We start from the raw sequence: 17,269 nt of genomic DNA on the forward strand, positions 1-17,269 counted from the left end.
AGTTTATACAGTATCCGTCTATTAAATGAGCAATCGTCTGTAATAGATTTATTTGTTCTAAAACGCAGCATAATGATTATGGATCATAAAATTGTCAGAGAATGTAGGACATCGAGTATAATCGTCCGCGCACTAGCACAATGGTGGACACGGAGCAGCAGTGATTGTATTTACAGAGAGCCTGCTGACGCCAATGACCGGCCTAATGCAATGGAAATCAAATGAAGGGGTCTTAAACTCAACCATTACACTTGCCTTTTTCTCATTAAACAGCCCTAGAGTGGGGGAAAGAACAGCACTGTGTACATGTTTGACACACGAGGCTGGACATTTTTAAGTGCTGTATTTGTGTAACAGAGTGAGTATTGAGTGAGCGTTCAAAGTGACGTAGACTTCCTAAATAATGCTTTTATAATCTTGATCGGTGTCATTTTTTATATTAGGCCTACAGTGAAGGATCTGGTGGACACAGATATAAACACACACACACACACACACACACACACACACACACACACACACACACACACACACACACACACACACACACACACAAATTTCTGTCTTTGTAGGGTCTTCCCATAGACTTGATGATTTTTATTCCATGTAGACTGTATGTTCTAATCCTAGCCCTAATCTCAACCCTCACGGGAAACAATCTGTATCTCAAAACTCTGTGTGATTTATAATCAGTTTTCCTCATGGGGACCAAAAAGCATGTCCCCACAAGGTCTGAATTTACTCATATTGCTATACTTATGGAGGCATTTGGTCCTCACAACGTGAGCAATACAAGGTGTAAGCACACCTTTTTACTTGTAATTATATTTCACTAATACAGTTATACATACAGTAAAAATACAGAAAGAGTTTATACAGGTGTAGTCAGAATTATTAGCCCCCATTTGAATTTATTTGTCTTTTTTAAATGTTTCCCAAATGATGTGTAAGTGGTGGGAGACGTGTGTTGCCTTAAGGGGGTCATACACCAGAAGCACCGCTCAGCGCCACGCAGCCACATACATTTCAGAACTCTAAACATAGGTTTCTATCAGGGTACACACACCGGCGCTGCAAGTCAGCGGCTGTCCGCAGCGCCCAGCCACGACTCAGGACACTGTTCATTTTTCTGCCGGGCCACAGAGCTCCATCTGATTAGTTTAGTTTAAAATAGCATGCGAATGTGCGCGTCTATTTTCAACTGTCATATGCGTGCCTGTCATTTTATTATTTAAAATATTAAAATTATAAATATTTTAAAATAGGCACTATCCTTATAAATTAACTGCATAGCTGCAATCTAAACAACTATATTCTCGACTAAAGAAAACCTCAAATGTATATTATGTTGTCCAACAGCTGCAATATTTGTTTAAACTAGTCCTCTGCTTGCTACTCATGTGGGCGGAGTAATACACAAGGGTGAAGAGGCTATATACGAGTGATATTACTGATATTACTTTAATATCTCATGGCTATCAGCCAATCAGATTCGAGAACCAGACATAAATGTTGTATGTATATATGTATGTGTATATATATATATATATATATATATATATATATATATATATATATAGTTATTAAAATTGTTCTATTTGCAAATTATCTTATTAAACTGTATGTATTAAGGTATTATATTATTTATTTTTTTACATTATTGTCTTTCTTATTATATATATATGAATCAAATGTGGACAACTAACAAGGTAGTCTAATTGTAACAAAAAAGGATCATCTTCCATTATGTCTGTCAGTTTTAAAAAACAGTATCCAAAACTTGTATTTGGGTTCAGATCTCCTGCTTTGTTGGTTTTAGCTGGGCAACGTCAGTCAGCTCAGCGGTGCGGTGCGGTGCGGTGGTTTGACTTTGTGTTGAGAACACCATTTTTTAATGAGACAGATGTCCTTTATAGAAACAAATCTCCGAGTTTTCGTGGTAATAGATCTTCCTCCGTCACGGATGCTTGTATTGTAAATCAGACTAACGGAGCGTCAGTGTGTCACATAGATCAGTAGCAGCTGGCAGGTTCATTCTGCTGCTAAAATGAGCTTTCAGGAGTTACTGTGTAATCAACACACGCACATCCACACCTACTCCACTATGTCACTGTTTGTAATTGGCTGAACTGAGTGTATTTTTCTTTCTCTCTAGAAGAAAGTCAGGTTCAATCTCAGGAGGGCAGTTTTAGGTCACAGAAAGAGATTTCGTTTTATAGTGAGTTACAAGAATTTCTTACATGCACATGTAATTTTTGGCTTTTCATAAAGTCTATTTGCAAAATTATTTACCAGTTGTAAGAGCAACAAATAATAACTTGACTTCTAGTTGATCATTTGGAAAAGTGGCAGAAGGTAGATTTTTCCAATGAATCATCTGTTCTGCATCACAAATACTGCAGAATACCTATTGGAACCCACATGGACCCAAGATTCTCAGAGAAATCAGTCAAGTTTAATGAAGGAAAATCATGGTTTGGGTTACATTCAGTATGGGGGCGTGTGAGAGATCTGCAGAGTGAATGTCAACATCAGCAGCCTGAGGTATCAAGACATTTGTGCTGCCCATTACATTACAAACCACAGGAGAGGGCAAATTCTTCAGCAGGATAGCGCTCCTCATACTTCAGCCTCCACATCAAAGCTCCTGAAAGCAAACAAGGTCAAGATGCTCCAGGATTGGCCAGCCTAGTCACCAGAAATGAACATTATTGAGCATGTCTGGGTTAAGATGGAGGAGGAGGCATTGAAGATGAATCCAAAGAATCTTGATGAACTCTGGGAGTCCTGTAAGAAAGCTTTCTTTGCCATTCCAGATGACTTTATTAATAAGTGATTTGAGTCATTGCAGAGATGTATGGATGCAGTCCTCCAAGCTCATAGGAGTCATACTCAATATTAATATTCTTTTCCCACTGCACTATGACTTTATATTCTATACTGTACATTATTTCTGTTAAGGGACAAGACTTTTGTCCAAGCAAAGTCAGACCTTACTGTCCTAATTAAATAATTAAATCATCATATTTTATTTTGGTAAAATAAGCGTAATCCAGAGGCCTTTGCCTTTCATATAAGCCACTTCTGATACCAAATGATCCACTAGAAGTCAAGTTATTTGTTGTTCTTAAAACTTGGATTTAGGAAAACATCTGAAACAAACTAATATTGCACTTTATCATTTTGTGTCTGTAGATTTCAATTGCATTCATTCATTCATTTTCTTTTCTGCTTAGTTACGCTATTAACCAGGGGTCACCACAGTGTGATGAACCGTCAACTTATCCAGCATATGTTTTACGCAGGTTGTTGCCCTTCCAGCCGCAACCCATCACTGGGAAATTTCATTTTCAATTCCTATTTTTTTTTAAATATGAGCAGTTTTCTTGAATTTTTTTTTCTCTCATAAATCTCCACGTGAGTAGCAGTCACACACATTAAACTTCACTAGTTAATCTCTCAATTCTGAAGGGTTTTTATTAATTTATTTTGTATTAATTATTTTTTTATAATCACTCTTCATGAAAACAGCCTGCAGAAACACTTTGATTGACATGTCATCAGAAAGGGAAATCTCCGTCCATTAGAGACAATCTCTCCCTTATTAGCATATTACATCAGTCTTGTTTTTGAATCTGCCACTATGCTGACACAAAAGCATTTGTAGCTCCGCCTTCTTTTGAACAGAGCACAATCTCATATAAATTTAAAGCGACAGTCACCAACAGGGTTCAATGTGGATTAAAGCCTGAAAGGGGCAGTTTTAAATATAAAACATTATTTATGTGGTATTTTGAGCTGAAACTTCACATAAACACTTTAGGAACATCAGCGACTTATTTTACATCTTATAAAAAGGGCCATAATAGGTCCCCTTTAAATCAGTTCAATTGATATAAGTTGAAGTGAGTTGTAAATTTAATTTAATTCAACTTAAAAATTTGTCATTCAATGTATGCAAATTAGAGCATTTTGATTAAACAATACATCACGTGCAACTGTCAACCAGGGAACTACACGTCGATAACTTTTAACACTATTCACCTCCAGTGTCTTGCCTTAAGGAAATGTATATATAACGTCTATGTAATATCTGTTATAAAATAGATAAGCAAATATATTGGGAAGGGAAGTTTATACTAACTTGTTATAATAAAACATCATTTCAGCCCATTATTTGTTTTTACTACTTCCCTTCATTTCAGGAAAACAGGAACATTCAATTAATAAACAGAATCAGCAGACGCACCGGTTAACTTCCTGTTTCAACTCAGCTTAGCCTGATCTGAACATAACAGAGTCTACAGTTATTTGCAGACAAAGAGGAAAAGACTAAGAATAGACCCAGAATCAGTCTGTCAAACTGCAGGGTGACAAACACATTTAGGCTGAATTGCTGCCTTGCAGAATGCCTGAGACGAGCGCAATGAATCTTGATGATGCCAAAAGCAGACAAATGACTTCTGCAAGCTTTTTTAGCATTGTTTAACAATTCTTCTAGCCTTTGTGGTTTTATATGCGGCATACACTGTCATATAATAAATTAGGTTTCAGGATCATTTATGAAATGTTTGAAATATGAATCGCAGTATACTCAAATGAGGTTTAAAATAAGGTTTGGTCAAACTACTTATTTAAAATGAGCTGAAACAACGTAATTCTTGAGTTTTTTTGGGACAACTTAATTGTTGTATGTTCAATCCACTTAAATTTGTAAAAACTAGATAACCTAATTCCTTCATATTGTCCCAACACAAATCAGTTGTGTGGAACCCTGCATTTATTTTTTTTACAATGAGTGACAATAACTAATAGTTGCTTATATATATATATATATATATATATATATATATATATATATATATATATATATATATATATATATATATATATATATATATATATATATATATATATATATATATATATATAAACAATTAACTGTTTATTATGTATGCGACACTATTGTGACTAATTTGAACCACTAAATTAAATTATTAATTTTATTATTCAATGCTGCCCTCTTGTGTACGAGTCTTGAGTCTGAGATGTTTGCTACCACGGTTTCAACAGGGACTTCACCTCCCAGGATGCAATTGGTTTTCAGGAAAGGGCGGGGCTTTTGCTTTCAGGTGCATTGTGGGAGCGGGAAAACGTCGCAAATACTCACGTTGTTCAGCTGCGGTGTTTCAGCGAAGCTGTAAATTCAAGGTACTGTAATGCTTTATTATTATAAACTGCTAACTTTACTTGTAGTTTATTGCTTGGTTTCTATGCTAAAATATACAGCCCCATTCGATTCTTTAGTAGAGGAACATTCATTTCGGTCATTCATTGTTTGCATTCACGCGACTCGTTTGAGGTTAATCTTGGATATTCATTAATGTCTATAGCTTCGTTTTGTTATCGAATTCAATATGCGTCAGTTTTTATAACTACAATAGCCGAATGGTTATATAGTGTTTCATATTCCAGCATGGATTCTGTCCAGTGAATGTTACATGTTTAAGAACACGATTCTTAATCAAATGATTCTTAAGAGTCGGTTTGCTATTGAATCAAAAGCATAAAACGTAAGTACTTCCGAATCTCGAAGAAATTGTTCTAATGAGTATGTTATATTAAATTACTTCATTAATATGACAACTAATTTTCTCCTATCCAAGAAGTGACCTTTAGGGAATTACATTTTTCATAAACGCTGCTGGCGAATAAATGAATCATAACTACAAGTCAAGCGTGCTGCCCTGCTTGATATTCACAAAACGTATACAGGCAAAAAACGAAATGGGTTATTATAAGGCCAGACAGAATCTGCTGACATTTTTTAGTATTTTGCTCAATTTTGTTAAAAATCTGCAGATTAACGCAGAATGGTGTTGGGAGTATCATAACTAAAAACTTTAATATATTAAATAAAAATAATACCTTTTAACTTTTATTTAATGTTAACAATGCAAATCAAATTAGAGCCACATATTTGCTAAACAAAGCAAGTCTCTCATTAATATATCTACTAGAAGACAGAAAATATGATTTTACAAACTGTATTTTGAATAAATCATGTGGATATTTTCATATTAGTAAATAATATTACTGAAATGAATAATAAAAACTGTAAGTTTACACAAGTAAATAAACAAGACTCAATGATGGGCTAAAAATCTGCATTAATCTGTGGATTTCTATGCACGCAGATTCCGAGTGAGCCTAGTTATAATCATACATTTAAATTAAAACTATTTTTACATACTGATGTCGACAGTGTAAGCAAGCAGGCTATAATAACTATAATTTTCACAATTTTTGAAAAAATTTTCGTCTTTTTTTTTTGTGCTTTTTTTAATTTACTGTGAGGCTAACAAAAACATCATTACAAAAATACTTAGAGGTTGTACATAACCTTTACAGATAGGTAAAGCATCAAATAAGAGCTTGCAAGGGGAATAAAAGACTGAAGAACAAACAATTGAAATAAAAATTAACTAATTAAAAAGGAGAATTAAAATAACTGTTTTTATAGCTTTAAGAATTTTATAGGAAGCAAGATAACTAATGTACTGTTAACGTTCCTTATCCAAAAACAATCAAAGGTTTGAGAGAATTTGCAACAGTGTGTATGGAATTTTGCAAGAATTAAAAGGAGGTTAATAATGAAATATTCCTTACTTTTATCACAATTTATCACAATTGAAAAATCCCAACAGGATATCCTTAAAAGATAACAAGAATCCCAGTAATATTTTGCGTTTGATGACCATAGAAATTTCAATCCAAAAGCATTGTGTATGAGAGCAACTCCTACAAACAGGTAAGTCTTAAAATGTCTTAAATTTCAAAAAATATTTTAGGCCTTAAAGTCTTAAATCCACTAAAATATTGTGTTGTAGGTCTTAATTTTAAACGGGTCTTAATTTTTTTTCCATGTTCATTTAAAGCTATATCTAATTGGGCCAACACCCATCCAATCACTAACAATATATTTCTATAAAAGTTTTAAGAAGCGTTAATTTATTAGCTCTATTTACTTATTAATATGATTTAATTATCTTCCTTACATCAACACTTGTGTTTAATGTTTTTTTTAACGTTTTAACTTGGCTATTAAAAACTTTAGCATCATTAAAAAGTCATAAATTAGACTTGATGAAACCTGTAGAAACCCTGAAAAAATATAATGAGTAGTTTAGAAGCGGTCTGTTCCAGATTCATTCCCCCTACAGTGACGTTACGAGCTCTGCTCATTATCACTGACCCTCTGCCCTGTTAGCATTTATCTTAGACCTATTTCAAGCCACAATATTGCCAAACAAAAACATTGCTCAAAAAATGTAAGTCAGAGCTGTTCATCTATAAGAAACATACACTGACTGATCTTTTCCCAAAAAACTGTGGCTTAATTAATCTAAGCTCTGTCTGTGAAATCAACTCTAAACTTTGTCAAAAGAGGGTAAAGGTGGTAAAGTACTCACAAAACAAATAGTACATCAGAAATTTGACTTGACGATGCTAAAAAATGCAAACAAATAATAAACTCTCCAGTCCTGGATATGAAGAACTGTAATGTCACATGAGTGCGACATTTACTTGATGAAACCAAAGAGAGGTTTTGTGTTGAGTACCTGAGACACATGCTGTAAATGCACCACCATCTTACTAACAGTAGCTCATTTGCATTTAATAAGACACAATTAAAAATGTTTGGGGTCGTTTACAGCATCTGACTGTGGAAGAAACTGAACTTATTTACATTATTAGCGTAAACCCACAGCCTGTGCATATTTTGAGCACATTCATTATCTATCACTACCTATCACATAATGATGTGCATGTGGTCACCTATATCGTAAATGGCAAAAGGTTGAATTATCAGCAAGTTTTAACTCTTGACCTTATAACCATTTGGGGGCTTGATTCTCACTGTCCGTTATCAAGGAGACCCTAATATATATGTGTTTTTGATTAACTTTGTTTTTTTGTCCCACAGATTAAAACATGTCTATTGGCGTACCCATCAAAGTCCTGCATGAAGCAGAGGGTCACATTGTGACCTGTGAGACAAACACAGGTGAAGTGTACAGGGGAAAACTGATCGAAGCAGAGGATAACATGAACTGCCAGGTACTGCTGAACTGAAAAACAGTTCATCCCACAAAAAATCACATTATTTTAAAGTCTAATGCACATGTGCTGTGTGTCTTCCTGAGACATGCAACTGACTGCATTTATGTTGTGCTGTGAATCAGATGTCCAACATTACAGTGACCTATCGAGATGGCAGAGTGTCACAGCTGGAGCAGGTCTACATCCGCGGAAGCAAAATCCGTTTTCTCATTCTGCCTGACATGTTAAAAAACGCCCCCATGTTGAAGAGCATGAAAAACAAAAATCAAGGAGCAGGAGCCGGAAGAGGAAAAGCTGCTATTCTTAAAGCTCAAGGTTAGTTATTAAAAAGAGTTAGAGTAAAAAAAGTTAAATTCATTACAGTATTTGCTGTCATATTGTGTAATATTTCGGGTTTGCTATATCAAGTGTAGGGCTGGGCGATTAATAAGAAAAAAATCAAAATCGACAATCAGAACCTATAATCTATCTAATTTTCAAAGGTTAATTATTTTTTTGTTGTATTATTTTCCTCACCGTGTGTGGAGTCGCGTGACCCTGCTCTGTTAAGGCTGATTTACAGCTGATTTACATCGAGAGCACGTGCCTGGTCTGGCGCAGCCTTCGCGCGGTTGCATACCCATGCACCTCTCAAAAATGTACCTACACATTGCGACGGCTCTGTCATTGGTCGGTCTGGCATTGTTGACACGCGTGGAGAGCCGCAGCACAGCAGAGAATCCATCGTTGGAGCGAGTGTTTACAAGTGTGGAGTCCCATGAAGGAGCTTCAGATGGAAACTTTTGTTTTGTGTTTACCTAAGTTGTTGCACATCCACCGGTTCCTGCCTCTAAATGAGTGAGCTCTAACTTGTACGTTAAGGTAGCATTCAGAAAAAGCAGAGCCCCCGTCACACAAAAACCCGCTGCCAGCTAGCGTTTGTAAGTCACACAAACAGCATGCTGAAGTATAAATATATGGCTACGCACAAAGCAGGTGCCGTGGGTCACGCCGATCACTCGATGTAGAAGTAGAAATCAGCCTCAAGCCTGAGGCTGATTTATACTTCTGCTGCCACTTTGCAGCCACATGATCTCTGGTCAAGAAAGACGATGGAGCCATTCTTGAGCTCTTCTTTGCAGTACATTGATGATTTATTTTCCATCAAGCTATTATTTACATTAAAATGTTTGTTTACAAAATATGCAAAAAATTCACTGTTTAAAATATTATTTACAATATATGCAAGAGTTATTTTATTCAGAAGAGATGCTGCTTATTTTCTACTTTTAATATGAAAAACACTGAAAATAATTTATTTTGTTTCAAAAGTGCAAGTTATTCATTTTCACTTTTTTTTTAAATAAGAAGAAACTGACTGTTCATTTTAGGCAATGTGTGTTTTAGTTTCAGTTGTTCAGCTTTGATGATTAATAAATAATCATAGATAGTAGATTGTGTGTGTTTCCTTCAATTATTTTAAAATCAAGCAATGCAACCAATTACCCTAACTAGGCAGGTTAGAGTAGTTAGGCAAGTTATTGTATAATGATGGTTTGTTCTGTAGACTATCGAAAAAATATAGCTTAAAGGGGCTAATAATATTGACCTTTAAAATGGATTTAAAAATCCATTTCAATTTCCCAAATTCAAGCCGAAATAAAACAAATAAGACTTAAGACAAAATTTCCTTGCTCTATTAAACATCATTTGGGAAATATTTAAAAAAGAAAGAAAAATTCAAAGGGGCTAATAATTCTGACTTTACTGTATATAAAATAATTGTTCATTAATTGTAATCCAGTTAAAATGTTCAATTAATTGAGATTTTTGATTTTAGGCCAAATCGCCCAGCCTTAGTCAAGTGCTCTTTAGCCAGATCTATCATTTGCATTGTTTCTAATAGCATTTAGTGCATTATAATACTTTTAGATTACATGTCAATTAAACTGATATTTTACAGTGATGTATTTAAGATCGTGTTTGTAGCTGAGCGGGTTAACGTTGTTCATGGGAAAAGCTTAAGGTGAATTCACAAACTGTTTGTCTTTCCGTTACAGTCGCAGCAAGAGGCCGAGGTCGAGGAGGACCAGGAGGAAGGGGAAATATTTTCCAGAAAAGACGATAATGGGAATCCTGTTTCAGTTGGAGTCATTTTGTACAGTCTTTTCTTCGTTTGAGAAATTGTGCGCTTCCTTTTTTGTTTTTTAGTAAATTTGGTGAACTTGCTGTTTTGCTGATTTTTTTTTCAATAAAATTTTGTTTTACTTTTCTCATGTAATCAATCCATTTAATTAATTCAGATGAATCAGCCTTTTATTTAATTGCAGCTTATTTGGTTTATTAACAGTAGACCACAGCTCTCCCAGCCAGCATTAATATCTGCTTTATGTAGGTGAGATGAAAGCGTTAAAGATGAGAGAAATCCCAATTAGACTTTGTTTTTCTTCCAGTAGTTTTTATTATTATAAAATAATAATTAACTTAGAATAAATATATATCTTCATATTCATTTGCATTTAGGTTTTACAGTTTTACTTTTTGATTAATACTTTTGTTACCTTCCAAATTCTAAATATAAGTGCTGGCATTTAGAGCATTTTACATAAAATAACAATTAGTCAAAGTGCCGTGTTTTCAGACATGTTTATTATTTTTTTAGACAACTCAGTCTTGACGGTTCTTCCAGATTTTTAATCATAACATTAAAACAATAGTACTGTTTTCTCAAATAATATCTGTTATTCTTAGATCAATATTCATTTCAATACTTATTAAAGTATATTTGGTATTTAAAATCCAAATGATTTAAAATCTTCATACTTTGCCACTGTTTTTCAGATTTCCCCCCATTTTCAGCAAGTTAGCTTGTGCTTTCTGAGTCTGGACTTTTTGGAATTTAAATGAAACGGTCAAAGCCAAAGGTGTCATTTTTGTCTCACCACAATATGTAAATGCATTTAAGACAGAGCACAGGTGTTTAAGTGGAGTCCGCAATGAAGTTCAATTAATCTTAGACCACTGATCTCTGCCTGTCAGGCCATCATTGGGCGCAGTTCCACCTGTGACCGTTAGATGTCGCCACTCCTCTCACATTCACTCCCAGCAGAAGCACCTCCGTCCCCCGCTGCCCGCACATCATACCATATCATAAACCGCTACCATTACTGCCAGCGAGCTAACAACATACCCTTCAAAAACAGCAGCTCATAAACGGCCGAGGTAAGCAGAAAACATTCAACCAACCATCCGCGTTAAACCTTTACACGGCGACACGCGTGAACATACGCGGACACAGTGATGTTATTAATCCGCGGCTGGATTTTCCCAAACATCTGTTTCGTAAGAGATGCGTTAGCCTGCTTTAGCAAAATAACAACAAGCCTTCAAATTATTCTCCAGACGCAATCAGCCATTCGAGTGCCAGTGTGTACATGAAGCTTTTACTGGTAATGTGCGTGAAATTGCGTTACATGGCAAATCAGAAGCCATCAAAGCCTAGATACGCGTCTAATATTGACACAAGATTGCATACAGTACTGAGAAGTTGGGTTATTGTACGAATGAAGCGCATTCGGTATGCTGATTTAAAGTAATATTTTGTACTATTGTAAGGATTCAGTCGGACAGTTGATGTGTTTTACTTAATTAGTGAGTGGCATTGTGCCATCCCAAGCGAAATAAATCAATTTTTGATATATGACAGGACAGGGTTTGATGGTTAACGGTGTTGACAGATTGTTTAGTTCAAGTTGAAATAGCAAGGTCGTATTAACTGTCAGGACAACATGATATTGTAAGTAAATTCCACTCAATTTCTATTTTGGGAACTTAAGGTAAGTAGGACTAACGTTTAAAGCTGAATTGTTGACAGATTTATCAAAAAAGATTTATTTATTTTATAGAATTTCTTGCTATATATTTGATATTTTATTTATTATACGTGATCCAACAACAGAAATCTTGTCATAAGTGTATTTGTTTTTAAAACTGAGGGTTAGACCATCTAAAAGCCGAATAAATAATCTTTGCATTGATGTATGGTTTGCTAGGACAGGATAATATCTGTCTGAGATACAACTGGACAGGGTTTGATGGTTGACAGTTGTAGTTGAAATATCAAGTTTGTAAAACTGTCAGCACAACATGATATTGTAAGTAAATTCCACTCAATTTCTATTTTGGCAGGTTAAGGTAAGTAGGACTAACGTTTAAGGCTGAATTGTTGACAGATTTATCAAAAAAGATTAAATTTCTTGCTTTGTATTTGATATTTTATTTATTTTATGTGACCCTGGACCAGAAAACCTGTCATAAGTGTATTTGTTTTTAAAATTAAGGTTTAGACATCGTCTAAAAGCTGAATAAATCAGCTTTGCATTGATGTATAGTGTGTTAGGACTGGATAATATCTGTCTGAGATGCAACTGGACAGGTTTTGATGGTTAACAGTTGTAGTTGAAATAACAAGGTTGTAAAAACTGTCAGGACAACATGATATTGTAGGTAAATTCCACTCAATTGTTGTTTTCAAACATGTATATTGGGAAGTTAAGGTAAGTAGGACTAACGTTTAAGGCTGAATTCTTGACAGATATATAAAAAAAACAAAAAAAAAATTTAAGTTCTTGCTATATAGTTGATATTTTATCTATTACATGTGACCCTGGACCAGAAAGCCTGTCATAATTGTTTTTAAAATGGATGTTTAGACATAATCTAAAAGCCGAATAAATCATCTTTGCATTGATGTATGGTTTACTAGGACAGGATAATATCTGTCCGAGATACAACTGGACAGGGTTTGATGGTTGACAGTTGTAGTTGAAATAGCAAGTTTGTAAAACTATCAGCACAACATGATATTGTAAGTAAATTCCACTTAATTTCTATTTTGGACTTAAGTAGGACTAACGTTTAAGGCTGAATTGTTGACAGATTTATCAAAAAAGATTGAATTTCTTGCTATGTATTTGATATTTTATTTATTTTATGTGACCCTAGACCAGAAAACCTGTCATAAGTGTATTTGTTTTTAAAATTGAAGTTTAGACATCATCTAAAAGCCGAATAAATCAGCTTTGCATTGATGTATGGTTTGTTAGGACTGGACCATATATGTCCGAGATACAACTGGACATGAAAAAAAATATCAAGAATCTGAGAATTAAAAATAAAAATAAAAAAACTGAGAAAATCTCCTTTAAAGCTGTCTAAATAAAGTGCTTTGCTATGCACATTACCTATCATACATTGAGTTTTGATATATACAGTAGAGTATTTAAATTCATTGAACTTCATTAAAGGAAAATCCATAGTTTTGACCCATGCAATTTATATTTGGCTATTGCCAAAAACATACCTGTGCAAAATCAGACATGGCTTTTGTCATCCAGGGTCACAAATCTGTGCAAATTTCTATGTGAAATGTATACGTGAACACAAATGTAATGTATAATGTATGTGTAGAGTGATTTAGATGGAATCAGCTGTTCAAGTGTCATTGTGTGCATGCAGCTTTCACTGATAATATGCCCGAAGTTGTGTTTGTTTGTAAACCAGTAGTGGTTATTACCTATACTGTATACACACATCTAATATTGAAATAAGGTCACATACTAAGAGAAGTTGTTTTGTTCTATGGTTAAGGCACATTTTCCAGTTTGATATGGTGATTTAAAGTAGCGTTTTGTAGAATTTTAAAGCATTTGGTGAGACAGTTGATGTGATTTAGGAGTTAATGAATGGCTTTGTGCCATCCCAAGCGAAATAAATCAATTTTTGCTGTATGAGAGGACATGGATTGATGAGAATGGGGTTGACAGTTTTTTAGTTCAAGCTGAAATTATTACAAGGTCATTAATTTGTTCAAGATTTCACTTCACTTCTTGCTAAATGCTGCATATTTTATTACACGTGGGATTATATGTATAAAATAAAAAAATAAATAAAAAGTTAAGAGACCACTCAAATTCACAGTTTTTCTGGATTTACCACTTTTATACATCTGGGTTTGATTTATTTGGCACTTTCATTTTATTTTATGCAAATATAAAATGCCATGGGAGCATTTTTATTAGAAATTAGGAAAAATGTCATCAGTTGTTTACAGAATAAACAAAAAATGTGTTTTACTCAAACAAATAACTAACTATTAATCGCAAATCTGGAGAAACTGAATATTCAAGTGGTCTTTTAAATTTATATTAATCAATAAAATATATAAAAGGGTAAGTGATCATACTAATTATCTTAACATTGAATTAACTAAAGCTTATTGCTGACAAATAGGTAAAACAAATCTTACTAAAGAAGTACATAAATAAACTTTAATAATTAATAAGCATTTTGTTGCTGTGCTTAATTGGAGTTAATCAAATTGTTCCATACATGCCTTCGAGATTTTCTAGTATATTAAAATGTAGAATTAAATACGTAGCTTATATATTTTTGCTTAGAAAAATAAATTAGGAAAACTTAATAATAGCTGCATTACAAGCTAGAAAAATCAAGTTTGATCAATAAACTGTGTACATTTTTTTATTTAAAAAATATATATAGCAAAAAGTTGGACAGACTGATTAGGAACAAGCCAAAAATACACATATTTAATTAAATAATGATAATAAAATAAGCTACTTGACCTTTTTCAATGATTGTTTTTTACAATTTTAAAATGCATTAGAAAAGAAAACTAGAACTCCATGAACATAGTAAATAATAAATAGTAATAACTGAAGATAAATATATAAATAAATACAATAGTAATAGTAAAGAAAAATGTTTTAATGTATAAATTTTTATAATACATTACAAAGGAAAGCAAGAACTCCAAGAACACATGACAATAACAGCAAACAATACAATATGTAGCTGTACGACAGATAAAATATTTAAAAATAAATAACTAAAGACAAATAAGTTAAATAAAATTGTAATAGTAAGGAAAATGACTAATAAAATGTTTTATTTATATATTTTTACAATACAATACAAAAGAACAAGAACTCCAAGAACACATGAAAAAAACAGCAAACAGTACAATATGTAGTAGTACATATTTAACACGACATATAAATAAAAATAGTAATAAATAACTAAAGATGGATAAATAAAATAGTAATTGTAAAGAAAAAGACTAATAAAATGTTTTATTTGTACATTTTTACAATACATTCCAAAAGAAAACAGCAGCAAACAAAACGATATATAGCTGTACGTATTTAACATTACAGGTATATAATAAAACAATAATAAATAACTAAAAAAAATAAATAAATAATAACAGTAAAGAAAACTAAACTACTAATATAAATAAAAATTTAATCGAATTTAAACCAAATCAAATAAAAACAATCCTATACATATATCTGATTGTTAAAGTCAGAATTTTTTCCACGTATGTTTATAAGAGACAAAAATGGCACCTGCTTTGTAGAGTGACCCAGTTAGTGTAGAATTCAGCATCCTTAGTTGATTTTCATCCTGTCTGTTTGACAGCTGACAAGTGAAACCCGTGAAATCACTGGCTGTGTATCAACATCTGTTGAGCTGCCTGCCTGCCTGACAGTATTTTTGCCTATCAAAGGCACATTCGAAAGGTTTGCACGTCCAAAAATGCTGTCTAGTTCCCTAATTTACTAGGTTTGGACAGCAGTTATGTGATGCGATAAATATACATGCATGCGAATACATTACATGTCAGCTGTGCTTTATTATTAACAAATCATATTTAGTATCCACTGACTTGTGTTTTCGTGTTGCCTTGGTGTCTAAAATAGTTTGCCTTGTTTGGAGAGAGTGGCATAAGGCGGTCTCTGGAGGGCTTTTCCCTGTGGAATGAGCTGTTCGGGTTGGATCTGAAATCTAGTTTTAGATGAGTTGGATGAAGTTGTTTATCTGTCAAGCCTCATGTGCAAAGAAAGTGATCGAGATATATTTTTTTTAGTTTATGGAATGTGATGCAACTAAAAGCCAACATGATGGCATGAAATATTCACAGACTTTACCGTTTATTTTGAAACTCTCTGTTTAGGAAATCATTACATTAGTCATGTTGCTAGTTAAGAAGGTCACTGGTTTGAGTCCCGGCTGGGCCAGTTGGCATTTCTGTGTGAAGTTTGCATGTTCTCCCCATGTTTGCGTCGGGTGCTCCGGTTTCCCCCACAGTCCAAAGACATGCGCTATAGGTGAATTGGATCAACTAAATTGGCCGTAGTGTATGAGTGTGTGTGTGTGAATGCGAGTGTCTATGGGTGTTTCCCAGTATTGGGTTGCTGGTGGAAGGGCATATGCTGCGTAAAACATATGCCGGAATAATTGGCGGTTCATTCTGCTGTGGCAACCCCTGATAAAATAAGGGACTAAGTGAAAGGAAAATGAATGAATAAATGTTGGTAGTTTGTAAAAACCGAACACACTTGCAGTAGGTGTCTGTGGAGAAAGGAATTTACTTTGGAACTACCAGAATTCTATTAGGCCTGCTACTAGAAATACTATAGCGGTCGTTTTGACTATTCTCATATAATATATCATATAGTCATATTTACATTCAAAGCTTCTATTGGGATAATACAATGAAGCTTTGAATGTCTGTCATCATATTTAATAAAGTCATCACCCTAAAAATACGATCTTTTTGGTAAAACAGCCTGTAAATGTATAGTTAGGCTACGTTCGACAACCCATGAATGTCTGCAACTCACTTTCATTTTCACTTTCTCAAGTGGGGTAGAAGGCTTTTTTCGGCACTGAATATGCTGTTTTGAAAGACACAGGTGAAGTAAAGTTATGTTAGGTTGCTAGGTTGCATATTTAAAGTTACATGGAAATGGTGAAGTCTAGATAGGATACAGCTGCGGATACGCACATCAATATACCATCCTTTTTGTGTCACTGTATATATACTGTATAACAAAAATGTATATTTTTACAGTACTGTAATGGTTGGGTTTATGGTTACAATAGGGGTAGACATTAAAAGATACAATGTATTGGGTAATTTAATGAATAACATAAATAATACTCGGTAATACTACTGTTTTTACATTACTGTGAAGATTGGGTTTAGGGTTGGAGTATGGGTAGATGTTAATGAAATACAATTAATGGGAAACTTAATTAAAAAAAAAATTCTCATTAATTTCTGGCCGCAACTGTATCTGAT

At 33.8% G+C, this 17,269-nt stretch overlaps 2 protein-coding genes across 3 annotated transcripts in view; both read left to right on the forward strand.

The window, feature by feature from the left end:
• Window positions 1-5,126: 5,126 nt before the first annotated feature.
• snrpd3l (small nuclear ribonucleoprotein D3 polypeptide, like) lies at window positions 5,127-10,375 on the forward strand. Its single transcript, XM_056446536.1, has 4 exons — window positions 5,127-5,211; window positions 7,988-8,121; window positions 8,247-8,439; window positions 10,164-10,375. Exons 2-4 carry the CDS (start codon window positions 7,996-7,998, stop codon window positions 10,229-10,231), a joined length of 387 nt encoding a protein of 128 aa, XP_056302511.1. The 5' UTR covers window positions 5,127-5,211; window positions 7,988-7,995; the 3' UTR covers window positions 10,232-10,375.
• A 670-nt stretch (window positions 10,376-11,045) lies between these two features.
• LOC130215145 (calcium/calmodulin-dependent protein kinase kinase 2) overlaps window positions 11,046-17,269 on the forward strand; it is a 66,226-nt gene continuing 60,002 nt past the window's right edge. The window contains exon 1 of one of the 2 annotated variants that reach the window (XM_056447049.1): window positions 11,046-11,325. The gene's annotated coding sequence lies outside the window, so the exon portion shown is untranslated. The remainder of the gene's footprint in view (window positions 11,326-17,269) is intronic. The other variant, XM_056447050.1, reaches the window with a different exon arrangement.

This window comes from Danio aesculapii, chromosome 21 (assembly GCF_903798145.1).
Source record: "Danio aesculapii chromosome 21, fDanAes4.1, whole genome shotgun sequence".
NCBI classification, from domain to species: domain Eukaryota; kingdom Metazoa; phylum Chordata; class Actinopteri; order Cypriniformes; family Danionidae; genus Danio; species Danio aesculapii.

Bases quoted from the DNA above. Each gene is read 5' to 3' on its own strand.
- snrpd3l (XM_056446536.1), top strand. From the start codon at position 7,996: ATGTCTATTGGCGTACCCATCAAAGTCCTGCATGAAGCAGAGGGTCAC. The intron at 8,122-8,246 runs GTACTGCTGAAC...GCTGTGAATCAG, and splicing joins AGGATAACATGAACTGCCAG to ATGTCCAACATTACAGTGAC. The intron at 8,440-10,163 runs GTTAGTTATTAA...TTTCCGTTACAG, and splicing joins TGCTATTCTTAAAGCTCAAG to TCGCAGCAAGAGGCCGAGGT.